The 12,624-nt window shown below is 61.9% G+C and overlaps 1 protein-coding gene across 1 annotated transcript; it reads left to right on the top strand.

Annotated features, from left to right (window-relative positions):
* Positions 1 to 2,077: 2,077 nt before the first annotated feature.
* On the top strand, positions 2,078 to 12,225 carry YTHDF2 (YTH N6-methyladenosine RNA binding protein 2). The gene is given in 6 exon segments (XM_029081265.1): positions 2,078 to 2,151; positions 3,059 to 3,083; positions 3,413 to 3,492; positions 6,533 to 7,402; positions 7,405 to 8,178; positions 11,331 to 12,225. Coding segments are annotated over 6 exon segments (1,800 nt in total). The 5' UTR covers positions 2,078 to 2,124; the 3' UTR covers positions 11,355 to 12,225.
* Positions 12,226 to 12,624: the final 399 nt, after the last annotated feature.

Genomic DNA, 12,624 nt, shown 5'->3' on the forward strand with positions numbered 1-12,624 from the left:
TCATTTAACTTCTCTGGGCCTCAGTTACTTCATCTGTAAAATGGGGATTAATTGCTCCTCCCTCCAAGTTAGACTGTGAGCCTGATTTGGGAAGGGGACTGCCTCCAACCTGGTTATTTTGTATCTACCCTAGTGCTTAGAACAGTGCTTGGCACTTGGTAGATGCTTTTAATGAATACCATTAAAAAAAAGAGAATGTCAAAAGCTTAGGGGCTATTCCCCCCAGGCCATGCATTAGGCCTTGCATCAGAAGCAAGAAAAAGAAGTCTAGTGGATAGACTTTCACGGGCCTGGGAGTCAGAAGGTCATAGGTTTTAATCCCAGCTCTGCCAGTTGCCTGCTGTGTGACCTTAGGCAAATCACTTCACTTCTCTATGCCTCAATTCCCTTATCTGTAAAATGGGGATTAAGACCTGGTGTGGGACAGGGACTGCGTCCAACCAGGTTACCTTGTATCTACCCCAGCGCTTAGAACAGTGCCTGGCATATGGAAGCAGCGTGGCTCAGTGGAAAGAGCACGGGCTTGGAGTCGGAGATCATGGGTTCGACTCCCGGCTCTGCCCCTTGTCAGCTGTGTGACTGTGGGCAAGTCACTTCACTTCTCTGGGTCTCAGTTCCCTCATCTGTCAAATGGGGAGGAAGACCCTGAGCCTCACGTGGAACAAACATTACCCCGTATCAGAGAACCGTGCTCTGCACATAGTAGGCGCTTAACAAATACCAACATCATTACCATTATTACGGTAAGTGCATAACAAATACCGCCATCATCATTATTATCATTAGGCCTTTAAGTGAGGCTTTGGGGGAGAGAGGGAGGGGCTTCTCCAGTCCAGGACCCTCGGGGATAGGAGAGACCTCTGCAGTCCAGGCCCCACCCTAGCCGGCTATTTTATGGATGGCTAATTGGGGGTGGAACAGTGTACTAGGCAAATCATTCAACAGTAATAATAATGTTGGTATTTGTTAAGCGCTTACTATGTGCAGAGCACTGTTCTAAGCGCTGGGGTAGATCCAGGGTCATCAGGTTGTCCCACGTGAGGCTCACAGTTAATCCCCATTTTCCAGATGAGGTAACTGAGGCCCAGAGAAGTGAAGTGACTCGCCCACGGTCACACAAGCGGCAGAGCCGGGAGTCGACCCCATGACCTCTGACTCCGAAGCCCAGGCTCTTTCCACTGAGCCACGTATTTATTGAGCGCTTACTTCACTTCTCGGGGCCTCAGTTCCCTCATCTGTAAAATGGGGATGAAGACTGTGAGCCTCACGTGGGACAACCTGATGACCCGGGATCCCCCCCAGCGCTTAGAACAGTGCTGTGCGCCTAGCCAGCGCTTACCAAATACCACCATTATTATTATTATTATTATTATTATGTGCAGAGCTTGGAATGTACAAATCGGTAACAGATAGAGACACTCCCTGTCTGAGAAGCGGCGTGGCTCAGTGGAAAGAGCTCGGGCTTGGGAGTCAGAGATCATGGGTTCGAATCCCTGCTCCGCCGCCTGTCAGTTGGGTGACTGGGGGCAAGTCACTTCGCTTCTCGGTGCCTCAGTTCCCTCATCTGGAAAATGGGGATGACGACTGGGAGCCCCACGTGGGACCACCTGATTCCCTTGTGTCTCCCCCGGCGCTTAGAACATAGCGAGCGCTTAACACATACCCTCTGACGGGTTTACCGTCAAAGGAATTACAGAGAGGCGCCGGCGGCCTAGGCAGTGCAGGCTTTTTGTCAGGGGGGTGGGAAGCTGCGGGCGAGGCGGGGGCCCCTCCTGGCCGCCCGAGGGCGCTGCGGCGCCGAGCCCTCCTTCCCGGCGTGCCCCGCACGGGCCCTTCCGCGTGGGGGGGTGAGAGCGCGCGGGCGGGGCGCGCGCCAACCCTCGGCCCGGCGGCGCGCGCCAGCGGAGCATAGAGACGAACGTTGAGAGCGGGGGCCTAGAGCGTCGCCGAGGGGGAGCCGGAGCCGCGCGCCCAGTCTCCGCCGCGTCCGCCGAGGCCCTGCCAGCGTCGGGGACAAAGCCCGAGCCGCCGCCGCCGCCCCCGCCCCCGCCGCCGCCGCCCCCGCCCGGACGGACCGGTCGCCGCCCCCGCTCTCCCCGCCCTGCCGCCGCCGCCGCCGCCGCCATGTCGGCCAGCAGCCTCCTGGAGCAGGTAGGGCCCGGGCGGCCCGCACGCCTCGGCCATTGTGTGAGAAGGCAGGAGGCCCGGCCCGCTCCGGACGTACGGTCCTTTTTACCGCGCCCTTCCCATGCGCCGAGCGCGCGGGGCAGCCCCTTCCAACCGAATGAGCGGGCCCGGCCTCGGCCCTTAACCGGCTTGCTGCACGCCCGACCCCCCATCCGTCATGCGTATTTACTAAGCGCTCTCCATGTGCACAGCGCTGGGCCGAGCGCCCGGGCGAGGCCACTACAACAGAACGAGCAGGCCCGTCCCCTGCCCTTAACGAGCCTCCTCCACGCCGGCCCCAGCCCCAGCCCGCCCTCCTCCCCGGCCCCGATCGATAATTCCTATTTACTGCGCCCTTTCGATGTGCACAGCACTGTGCTAAACGCATGGGAGAGTGCAGTACAACAGAACGAGCAGGCCCGTCCCCTGCCCTTAATGAGCCTCCTCCCCACCCTCCTCCCCACCCCATCCCGCCCGCCTCCCCGATCGATAATTCCCATTTACTGCACTCTTTCGAGGTGCACAGCACTGTGCTAAGCGCATGGGAGAAGAGTGCAATACAAAAGAATGAGCAGGCCCGTCCCCTGCCCCTAACGAGCTCCCTCCAGCCCGGCCCGCACCACGTCCTCTCTCCCGACCGACCCCATTCCTTCCTCCTCCCCGGCCCCAATCGATAATTCATATTTACTGCGCGCTCCTGTGTATAGAGTACTGTGCTAAGCGCTCGGGAGAGGCCAATACAGCAGAATCAGCAGGCCCGTTCCCTGCCCGTAACGAGCATCCACGCCGGCCCCATCCCGGCTCCTCCCTCCGACCCCATCCCGCGCTCACTTTTCTCTCCTTTTCCATGTCTTCCCGGACGCCCTCCTCCTTGGCGCCTTCTCCCGCGCAGAGACCAAAAGGTCAAGGCAACAAAGGTGAGCCGGCCCAGCGGGGTCAGACGGGGCCGGTCCGGACACGACGGGAGGGGGAAGCTGCCGTTAGGCCGCCCCACCCAGCCCGAGGTCTTCCCCCGGGTGCCCCAAGCCCGCCCATCCGCTCAGATAGACGGTGGTCGTGTCCTCCGGGGGCTGGAGGGTGGGAGTGGGGGAGGAAACCTGGCCGGGATTCCACTCCCGGGGGATGGTAGCAGCAGCCAAGAGGCTCCCGGGGTGCCCGGGCCGTGGGTGGGGGGGGATCTGTAGGTGGTGGGAAGGAATCGGCCCCCGAGCATCTCCCTAACTGCAAATTCTCCCGCCCCCCGCAGTGCAAAACGGATCCGTTCACCAGAAGGACGGCTTGAACGATGACGATTTCGAACCGTACTTGAGCCCGCAGACGAGGCCCGTGAGTAGTCGACCCTTTGCCTGCCTAATCCGGGGGAGTGGGGTGGCAGCATCCTTCCCCGCCCACTCTCAGAGGGCCCTGCCGCTGCCTGGGCTTCTTGGCACAGCGCGGTGGGCTTGGGCTTCTAGGACCGTTAGGAAAACCTGTTGGAAAGCTGCTCTCCGGCCCCGGGGTCAACTGTCCTGCTCGTGGGTCAGCGGCCTTCTGAGGCAGTGGATTCATCCCTGGGCGGCACGGCCCCAGGGCCTGCCTCTGGTCCGGCTCCCCATTGGGAGCGAGAGCCGTGTAGCAAGGTGATGACATCGAGGATTTTTGCACTGGGGATCCTGCTCTCTGCCTCTTACCTAAAGCCTTCTATTTTGGGAAGACATGACAGTATTTGAGAGGGTGGATCCGTAATGTTCTCGCCGATGGGAACCGAGGTTCTTATTTTGCGGTGAAACTGGGAACTTTCCATTCTCGCCTTTGACTCGGTAGCTCGGTGGATTAATCCCAGCCTGCGGCGACGATTCTGGCATTTTCTCCATCTGATCGGTGCCCAGAGAAGCCGAATTGGAGTACAACTGCCCAGACTCTCTTTATCCTAGAAAGAGCAGGTGGTGCCGTAATAGTGAGGCCCTACTTAGTGGGACGTAACCTTGTTTCTGCCTCATTGCTTGTGTGAGGCAGAGTGGAAGAAAGCCTCTTCCTGAGCAGTTGACCGGGATGTTGTATCATCCCCCCACCCTGCCCCGCCCCGCCCCTCCCTTTGGAGAGACCCTCAAACAGCTGCTTCGCCACTCTGTTCTGAATCATCACCTACCCACCTCATGACTGCAGAGTTGGCGCTGGTTCCCGGCCATCAGGGTCTCGGCGCCTCCCCTAGCGGGCTTCTCGTGCGGTAGAGGGCACAGCCCGGCCCTGGTTTTTCTGCATTAGTGGAGGAGACGGCGGGGGGTAGGTCCCCTGGGAGCCAGGGACAGCCACCGCCAAGTCAGCCTTCTGAGCCTCTGCGCTGGGGAGGGGAAGGGAGATGCTCAGTTTATAGCAGAACTGGGAGGAGGCTCCCATGTCCGCACTGACAAGGCCCCTCCCACCCTTGTCCCTCCCCAGCCCCGAGAGAGCTGGTAACCCCCAGGATCAAACGACCAACAGGGACAAGGGATCCCATCTGCCCCGCCCTTCCCAAAAGGCCATTCTAAGGGGGAGGTGAGGCAAGCCCCGAACCATCGAGCAGCCCCCCCAGTCGGGGTGAGACATTTTTGCCAACCCGCTGCAGGGCCGATGCCTCTGCGTCACATCACCTCGGGTGAAAAGGGTGGGATATATAGTTCAAAATGGACAGGGGGCTTCCTTGCCCTGCTTCCGTGAAGCTTGCTTTTTTGTGAGCCGGTTCCTGCGAGGAAGCCGGTCTGAGTGTTCAAAAAGTTAGGGTCCCTCCCAAACACGGGACACTCCCCCCTCGCCGCACGTACCCAGCAGCTTGCCGCCGACGGCAATATTCACTTCTCCCCAGACCAGGTGGTTCGGCCAATTCGTGGACCCCACTTGCAAAGCCACACCGGAACAGAATAGTGTTCCCCAGTAAGGAAGGCCTGGCCTGGCAGCTCCCCTTTCCCCCTTCAGGGAGGGGTGGTTTCAGTTAATTATAATAATACTAATTATGTGGTATTTTTTTTAGCACGCACACATACCCACACACACACTGTGAGTGTGGCTGCTCCTCACAGTCCAGGGACAGCACCAAAGTCTGCCCCTGTGGGCCCACCCAGGACTCAGTGAATTAAAAAAAAAAGAACTTCCTCTTTTGAGAGTAGTCCTCTAAAGCAAACAGAAGGAGGAACCCCACCGGGTTATCACCCCAGGCAGGTGACTTAGAAAGATTTGATCTCTTGGGGCGGGGAGGAGGCCCTCAGTGGCCCGAGTAGTAAATAACCCAGGTGGCTCCTCGGGGGAGGACGGACCCCCAGCCAGCTCAGGCTCTTGAGAGCCAGCACTAGTCCGGGGGAGGACAGAGGAAAGAGCCAAGAACCATTCCTGAGGAGTGAGGAGCAGCTTGGCTTAGTGGACAGAGCCCGGGCCTGGGGGTCGGAAGGACCTGAGTTCTAATCCCGGCTCTGCCACATCTCAGCTGTGTGACCTTGAGCCAGTCATTTGACTCCTCTGGACTTCAGTTACCTCATCTGTAGCTGAGTGTGAGCTCCAAACAGGAAAGAGACTGTTTCCAACCTGATTAACTTGCATCTACTCCCGTGCTTAAAACGGTGCTTGGCGCGTAATAAGCGCTTAACAGTGTTCGTTCATTGTTGTGTTGTACTCGCCCAAGCACTTAATACAGTGCTCTACACAGTGCTCAATAAATGCAATTGAGAGAATGAATGAACAAGTACACTTATTATTGTTATTAGTTCTGAATCAAAATTAGAAGAGGCCATGGGAGTGCTGCCTGGGCTGCCCTGGAGGCTGACACAGGAGCATTTCCTCCACACCCCACCCCCTCAGGACCAGCTGAGGCCAGTGGGGTCAGGCTGCCAGGATGAGCGATCCTGTCCACCCCGCCCTTCTCCAAGTGGCGTTCTGTTGGGGGGGGGGGGGGGGCCTAACCCGGGCGCCGGGGGCTCCTCGGGCCGTTGGGGTCGAGGCGTGGCCGGGGCCGGGTGGGCAGGAGACCACTAAGTCGGGGGTCGTCTTCGTTTCTATCTGGAATATCGGAAAGGCCAGGCCGTTCCAGTTTATCATTGGTGGGGGGTGAAGGAGCTCGGGACCCCCCAGAGCAGCTGGTTATTCGAGAGCGGTCCACCTGAGGGTCCCTTTGGCGGATGGGTGAGACCGGGAAGGACCGTCTCCCCTCCCAGCCCACCGACGCTTTCGGTCGCCAGTTTGTTCTCGGGGTCTGCGGGTTGCCCCCGGTCCCCCGCGGTGGCCCAGAACCCGCCTGTCTCCGGGCCTCCTTCCCAGCCGGGGAAGGGCACGGGCCGGGATCCTCCGCGCGCATTTCCCCCCACCCACCCACCCAGCAGCGCCCGGGGCTGACGGTGGCCATCTCCCGCTTCGTCCCCAGAACAACGCGTACACCGCCATGTCCGACTCGTACCTGCCCAGCTACTACAGCCCGTCCATCGGCTTCTCCTACTCGCTGGGCGAAGCGGCCTGGTCGACGGGCGGAGACCCGCCCATGCCCTACCTGACGTCCTACGGCCAGCTGAGCAACGGCGAGCCTCACTTCCTGCCGGACGCCATGTTCGGGCAGCCGGGGGCCCTGGGCAGCACGCCGTTCCTCGGCCAGCACGGCTTCAACTTCTTCCCCAGCGGCATCGACTTCTCGGCCTGGGGCAGCAGCAGCTCCCAGGGCCAGGGCCAGTCGGCCCAGAGCTCGGGCTACAGCAGCAGCTACGCCTACGCCCCCAGCTCGCTGGGTGGGGCCATGATCGACGGACAGTCAGCCTTCGCCAGCGAGACGCTCAACAAGGCCCCGGGCATGAACGCTCTGGACCAGGGCATGGGCGCGCTCAAGCTGGGCGGCGGCGAGGCGGCCGGTGGGGCGCCCAAGGTGATCGGCTCGCCGGTGGGCGGCGGCGTCCTGGCGGGCGGCCCGGCCCCGGGGCCCGGCGGTGCGGCCGGCTTGGCCCCGGCCACCATCGCCCCACCCAAGCCCGCTTCCTGGGCCGACATCGCCAGCAAGCCGGCCAAGCAGCAGCCCAAGCTGAAGGGCAAGAACGGGCTGGCGGGGCCCAGCCTGGCGCCCCCCGCCCCTCCGCCGCCCCCCATCAAGCACAACATGGACATTGGGACTTGGGACAACAAGGGCCCGGTGGGGAAGGGTCCCTCGCAGGCCTTGGGGCCGGGCCTGGGCCCCCAGCCCCCGCAGGCCTCCCCGCAGCCCGCGGGACCGCCGCTGGCGGGAGCGGCAGCCCCCCGGGGCCGCCCGCGGGGCCGCCCCTGCCGCCTCCCGCCCGGCGGGACCGCCCGCCCCGCTCCCCGTGCAGCCCCGGCGGCCGGGCCCCAGGCCCCGGCCCGGCCCCGACCCAGCCGGCCCGCTGGGTGGCCCCGCGGAACCGGGGCGCCGGGTTCGGGCCCGGCGGGGCGGAGGGGGGTGGGGCGGGGGGACCCTCGGCCGGGCCGCCCGGGGCGGCCCCCGCCGAGCCCCACCCGGTGCTGGAGAAGCTGCGCTCCCTCAACAACTACAACCCCAAGGACTTCGACTGGAACCTGAAGCACGGGCGGGTCTTCATCATCAAGAGCTACTCGGAGGACGACATCCACCGCTCCATCAAGTACAACATCTGGTGCAGCACGGAGCACGGGAACAAGAGACTGGACGCGGCCTTCCGCTCCCTGAACGCCAAGGGCCCCGTCTACCTGCTCTTCAGCGTCAACGGCAGCGGCCACTTCTGTGGCGTGGCGGAGATGTGCTCCGCCGTGGACTACAACACCTGTGCCGGCGTCTGGTCCCAGGACAAGTGGAAGGGGCGCTTTGACGTCCGGTGGATTTTTGTCAAGGACGTTCCCAACAGCCAGCTGCGGCACATCCGCCTGGAGAACAACGAGAACAAACCCGTGACCAACTCCAGGGACACTCAGGAAGCGCCGCTGGAAAAGGCCAAGCAGGTGCTGAAAATCATCGCCAGCTACAAGCACACCACCTCCATCTTCGACGACTTCTCACACTACGAGAAACGCCAGGAGGAGGAGGAGACTGTTAAAAAGGTAAAGCCGGGAGGCCGCCGCCGGTCGGGGGTGGGGGCGGGGGGCGGCAGAGGCCCCGTGGGAGCCGGGGAGAGGGGTGTTGGGAAACTGGGGCCTGTGGACTTCAGGGTTTAGCTCAGGCCAGGGGTCGGGGCCGAACTGCCAGCCCTTGGCCCAGGGGCCGGGGCGGGGAAGGGTCCTGGAGGCCCTCCCCATCCCCCATCGCTCCTCCCAACTTGAGGAGCATCAGCGGAGTAGTTCTTGGCCGGAATGGCCATGGGAGTTTGAACGTCCAGAGCCCCTCATCGGCCGGGGTTGCCTGATGTGACCGAGGCTCATTCCTGGGAAACTGGGCTCCTGCAGTGTCTGCGGGCGGTCCCTTCTCCTCCTCGCGTTAGAGCGGGGCATCCCGTGTCTTAAGCTCCGACCTCCTGGTATCTCGGCCCCTCAGTGGGCGCCCGAGAGCCTTTTCCCACCTCTGCTAGCCAGAGCCCCACCGGGCCCTCCCAGCACTGACCCTGCAAAATGGTCTTATCTGGGACGCCACCCTGTCCCCTCCCCCGACCTCCCCAGGCCCTCCGCGGGGCAGAATCAGTGCCGGGTTCTGGGTTGATGGGGCGGACGGTGGAGCCGACCTCCGGACCGGAGTCCAACTCCTGGTTGGGGACCTGCGTGTTGAGTGGGGTCAGTGGAAATGGGAGAGGTTTCCTTCGGGGCGTGGAGTAGGGAGGGGGCGGTGCAGAAATGAGGCCTGGCCCGCTGGTGTTCACCTCCTCTCCACTGGCCAGTCACAGCGCGGACCGAGTCAGGGAGTGCCCGGTGGAGCAGATGTCATCGGCTTCTCCTGTCGCTTGGGGACTAAGTGGGGAGACCTCCCTCCCTCTCAAAGCGTTCCTGTGCCCGGGCACCCAACGCGGCAGGGACTGGGTCACCAGCTTCCCTTCTAAACAGCAGTTCTTCCTGCAAGGCGCCACCTGCTCGGCCTCTGCTGTGGGCGGTGGGCTAGTGGCATCTGATTCCAGCCACGTGGGTCAGGTGGCACATCCTCCCCTCCCCACCCTGTGTCTGCAATTGCTGTCTGCCCCTCGTGTGTGTCCCCTGCCCCCCAGTGTTTTCCACCTGGCCCCGGTTCAGCAGGGAGAAGGCGGCTGTGGCAGGCAGGAGAGGGGCTGGTCTCCCATCAGTCGTATTTTTGAGCGCTTATTGGGTCAGAGTGCTGTACTAAGCGCCTGGGAGAGTATGCTATAAAAATAGACATTCCCTGCCCACAACGAGCTCACGGTATAGAGGGGGGAGTTGTGCGATGAGTTTACAGTGTAGAGAAGGCGGGGACCGGGACGCTCTCACTGCGTCCTGACCCCCGACTGACACGTACACACGTGTACCCCGAGCATGATGTCCCTGGGGTCCGGACGGCGACCAGCCCGCCCCAGCAGTGGTGGAATTGCCCAAAGTCTGGGGTTGGCGAGTGGGGGGCGACCAGCAGGGTGGCATCACTGCCTGAGTCATGAGGCGACGCTTGGGAAAGAGATTCTAGGGGTGGGATTTTGGCAATCCCCAGACCTCACTCCTCTACTGCTGGGGCCTTAGGAGAGTGGTCGGCCTCTGGCCCCAACGGTCAGAACGGGAGCCGAGTGGTAGGCCTTCCCCTGACGCGACCTAGTGGGGAGGGCACAGGCCTGGGAAGTCAGAAGGACCTGGGTTCTAATCCCTGCTCTGGCGTTTGTCTGCTGGGTGACCTCGGACAAGTCACTGAACTTCTCTGTGCCTCGGTTTCCTCATCTGTAAATGGGGCGAGTCAAACGTGAGCCCCATGTGGGACAGGAACTGGGTCCGACCTGATTAACTTGTATCCTGTCCGCTACCCCTCTGGATCGGGACGGTCAAAGGGGGCTTTTGTAGGCCCGGGACCCCAAAATCCACCCGGGGAGGAAGGAGCAGGGAAGGGTGGGGAGCTAGCAGGGCCAGTCTCAGGAGCGAGCTGGGAGCTGGTTGAGCCCACAGTCCCTCTGCCTCTCAGCCCGCCCTGGACACTTCCCCTGTCACCGTCGCCCGCCGGAGGGGGGTGACTCACCCGCCGGTTTTGCCTTGCCTGTAAGCCACATAGGGGAAAGGCTCAGGGGCTGGGAGGAACCTGTGAACCATGGCGACCGTCGCCCTGGGGCTTCTAGTACGTGAGGTGCCCATTTGCCCTGCTGCCCGAGCCCCTTAAGCTGGCGGAAAGTGTGGAGGCGGCGGGCGGTGTCTGTCTGCCATTGGCACCCAGAGGGTTGTTCCGGTGTGGGAGCCTAATGGCCTTTGCCCACCGCCAGCTCCTTCCCCTAAAAGCTCCCAGACAGTGGCTTCTTCCCCCGCTTCACACCTCCCCAGCTCACCCACACGGACCCTGTGCCCCGCCGCCTCTGAACTACTCTGCCTAGAACCACCTCCCCGAGCCACCCTGCCCCCGGAGCCTTCCGAACTACGGGTGGCCACCTCCTCCAGAGCCCCGCCGTTGGCCCTGAGCCGATTCTCCCGGTCTTCCCCGACACCTTCGCCAACTTGTCTGCCAAGACAGCCCGGCTTTAGGGGCGGGGAGGGGTCCCGGCGTGCCGATTCGGGACTCCAGGCTGCTGGGCAACGTGGGGAAGGCGGCCGGCTCCCAGCGGGCCGTGTCCTGGCCCAAGCTCCCGGAGGGGTTTCAGATAGCCTGTGGAAACGCAGCTTTGAGCGCGCACCGGAGCTGAGTCTTCGCGGGGCTGAGAGGGAAGGCTTCAGAGCGCGTTGCCGCTCCCGGCCAAGATCCCAGACACCCTCCAAGTCTGACTGGTCAGTGGGAGAGCATTCGAGACCCTCTAGGCCTGGACTAACCTCTCTGTCCTTCCCCACAATTTTCCTCCCTTCTGTCCGTCTTGCATCTTAGGGTGTGACTCCCGAATTGCCTTCCCGGGCGCTTAGTATAAAGTACGACGCTCTGCACCCAGTGACTGTGATGGATGGATAGTTCATCCCTTTGCCTTTCCCTCTGAACCTCCTCCTTCCCCAGTCTGTGAGCTGTTGGCGGGTGGGTGGAGGGGGATCTGGGGGGCGAGGGTGATGGGGGGGAGGGGATGCGCTCGCCACCTCCTTCTCGTGGTCGTCGACGCCGTTGACTCGGCCGGTGGCTCATGTGTCTTTTCTCCCCTTTGCCCCAGGAGCGCCAGGGCCGTGGGAAGTAGAGCTGCCCGCGGTCGCCAGCGGAGAGCGCCCGCCGCCACCGCGGAAAAGCCACCGCGGACACCCCAGGGTCCTTCCGAGAGAGGAGACCACTGGCGAGGAATTCGGACTTTCTCTTATTTCATTGACTTCCCAGAGACGCTGCAGGCTAGCAGCTCCCAGGGCCGGGGCTGCCCCAGAGACTTCGAACTTAACTGGAAAAAGGAAAAAAAAGGAAAAAAAACAGAAAAATCCAAACAAAAAGTCCCTCTAGGTAGCTTAGGTGGAAACGCCCCCCGCCCCCTCCCTTTCTTTTGGCTTTGGTTGTGATTTCCGAGCATAATGCTTTGTTTTTTGTCTTTTTACGATGTTTTTCGGGTTTTAAGTCCGCAGGTGGTATACCCGTTTTCTCTCATTTTTAGCCCCTTCCTCCTCCTTGCCCCACCCCTTCTCCATTTTTGACATTTGGGCTTGGGACCCCGGGTCGTGGCGGTTTTGGATCCGCCGCCGAAGTGTTTCCTCTCTGAAGAGAAGTGACGAGAAGTTTGGCGAAGAATTTGTTTTGCGTAGAAGCAGTGAGCCGACCGACGGCAGCCCGGGGGTCGGCTCTCCGACCCTCGGCCACCCGGAGCGGAGTCCGAAGAATCGTACCGTTCCGGCTCGTCCTACGGAGTGCCGGGATCCGTTTGATTTCTCAGCTAAGGACAGTGGTTAAAAACCTGTTTCGTCTACCAGGGAATGCATTTCGGAAAGAGCGAAAGAGCGCAATATTGTAAATCGTGTAGTGAATGTTTCTTCTGTTTCTTGTTCAGCCGACGAGGAAAGGGGTCTGTCTGCCTTTCTTTTCCCATGAATCACTTCTCAGTAATAAATGTGAGATCCTGTTGAGCATCATTCCTTGTGCTCCTCCCCGGCTGGGTGTCACTGGAGCGGGGCTCCATGGGCTTCAGCTTGTGCCCGCCACGTGTGGGATACCACGTGTGGGAGGGTTCGGTCCCAAGCCCAGGGGGAGAGGGAGACCGCCTCCGTCATCCTCATCCACCAGCTCCCGCGGCCTCCTCAGCACAGGCAAGCCGGTCCGTCCCTGTGCCGGCTCCGCACCCGTCTGCCGGACAGCAGGTTCTTAGCGCAGGTCACCCAGACCTGCCAGAGGTGGGGCAGCGTCCGCCCCGGCCCCCGAGGAAGCTGCTGAGACGTGGACACCCGGTCCGGAGCGCTGGACCACACCCCAGTCCTAAGGGACAAAGGACCCTCCCAAGAGCAGCGATTCTACCACCACCTTCGGCCGCCAGG

The sequence above is a fragment of the Ornithorhynchus anatinus genome, chromosome 16, assembly GCF_004115215.2.
Source record: "Ornithorhynchus anatinus isolate Pmale09 chromosome 16, mOrnAna1.pri.v4, whole genome shotgun sequence".
NCBI lineage: Eukaryota > Metazoa > Chordata > Mammalia > Monotremata > Ornithorhynchidae > Ornithorhynchus > Ornithorhynchus anatinus.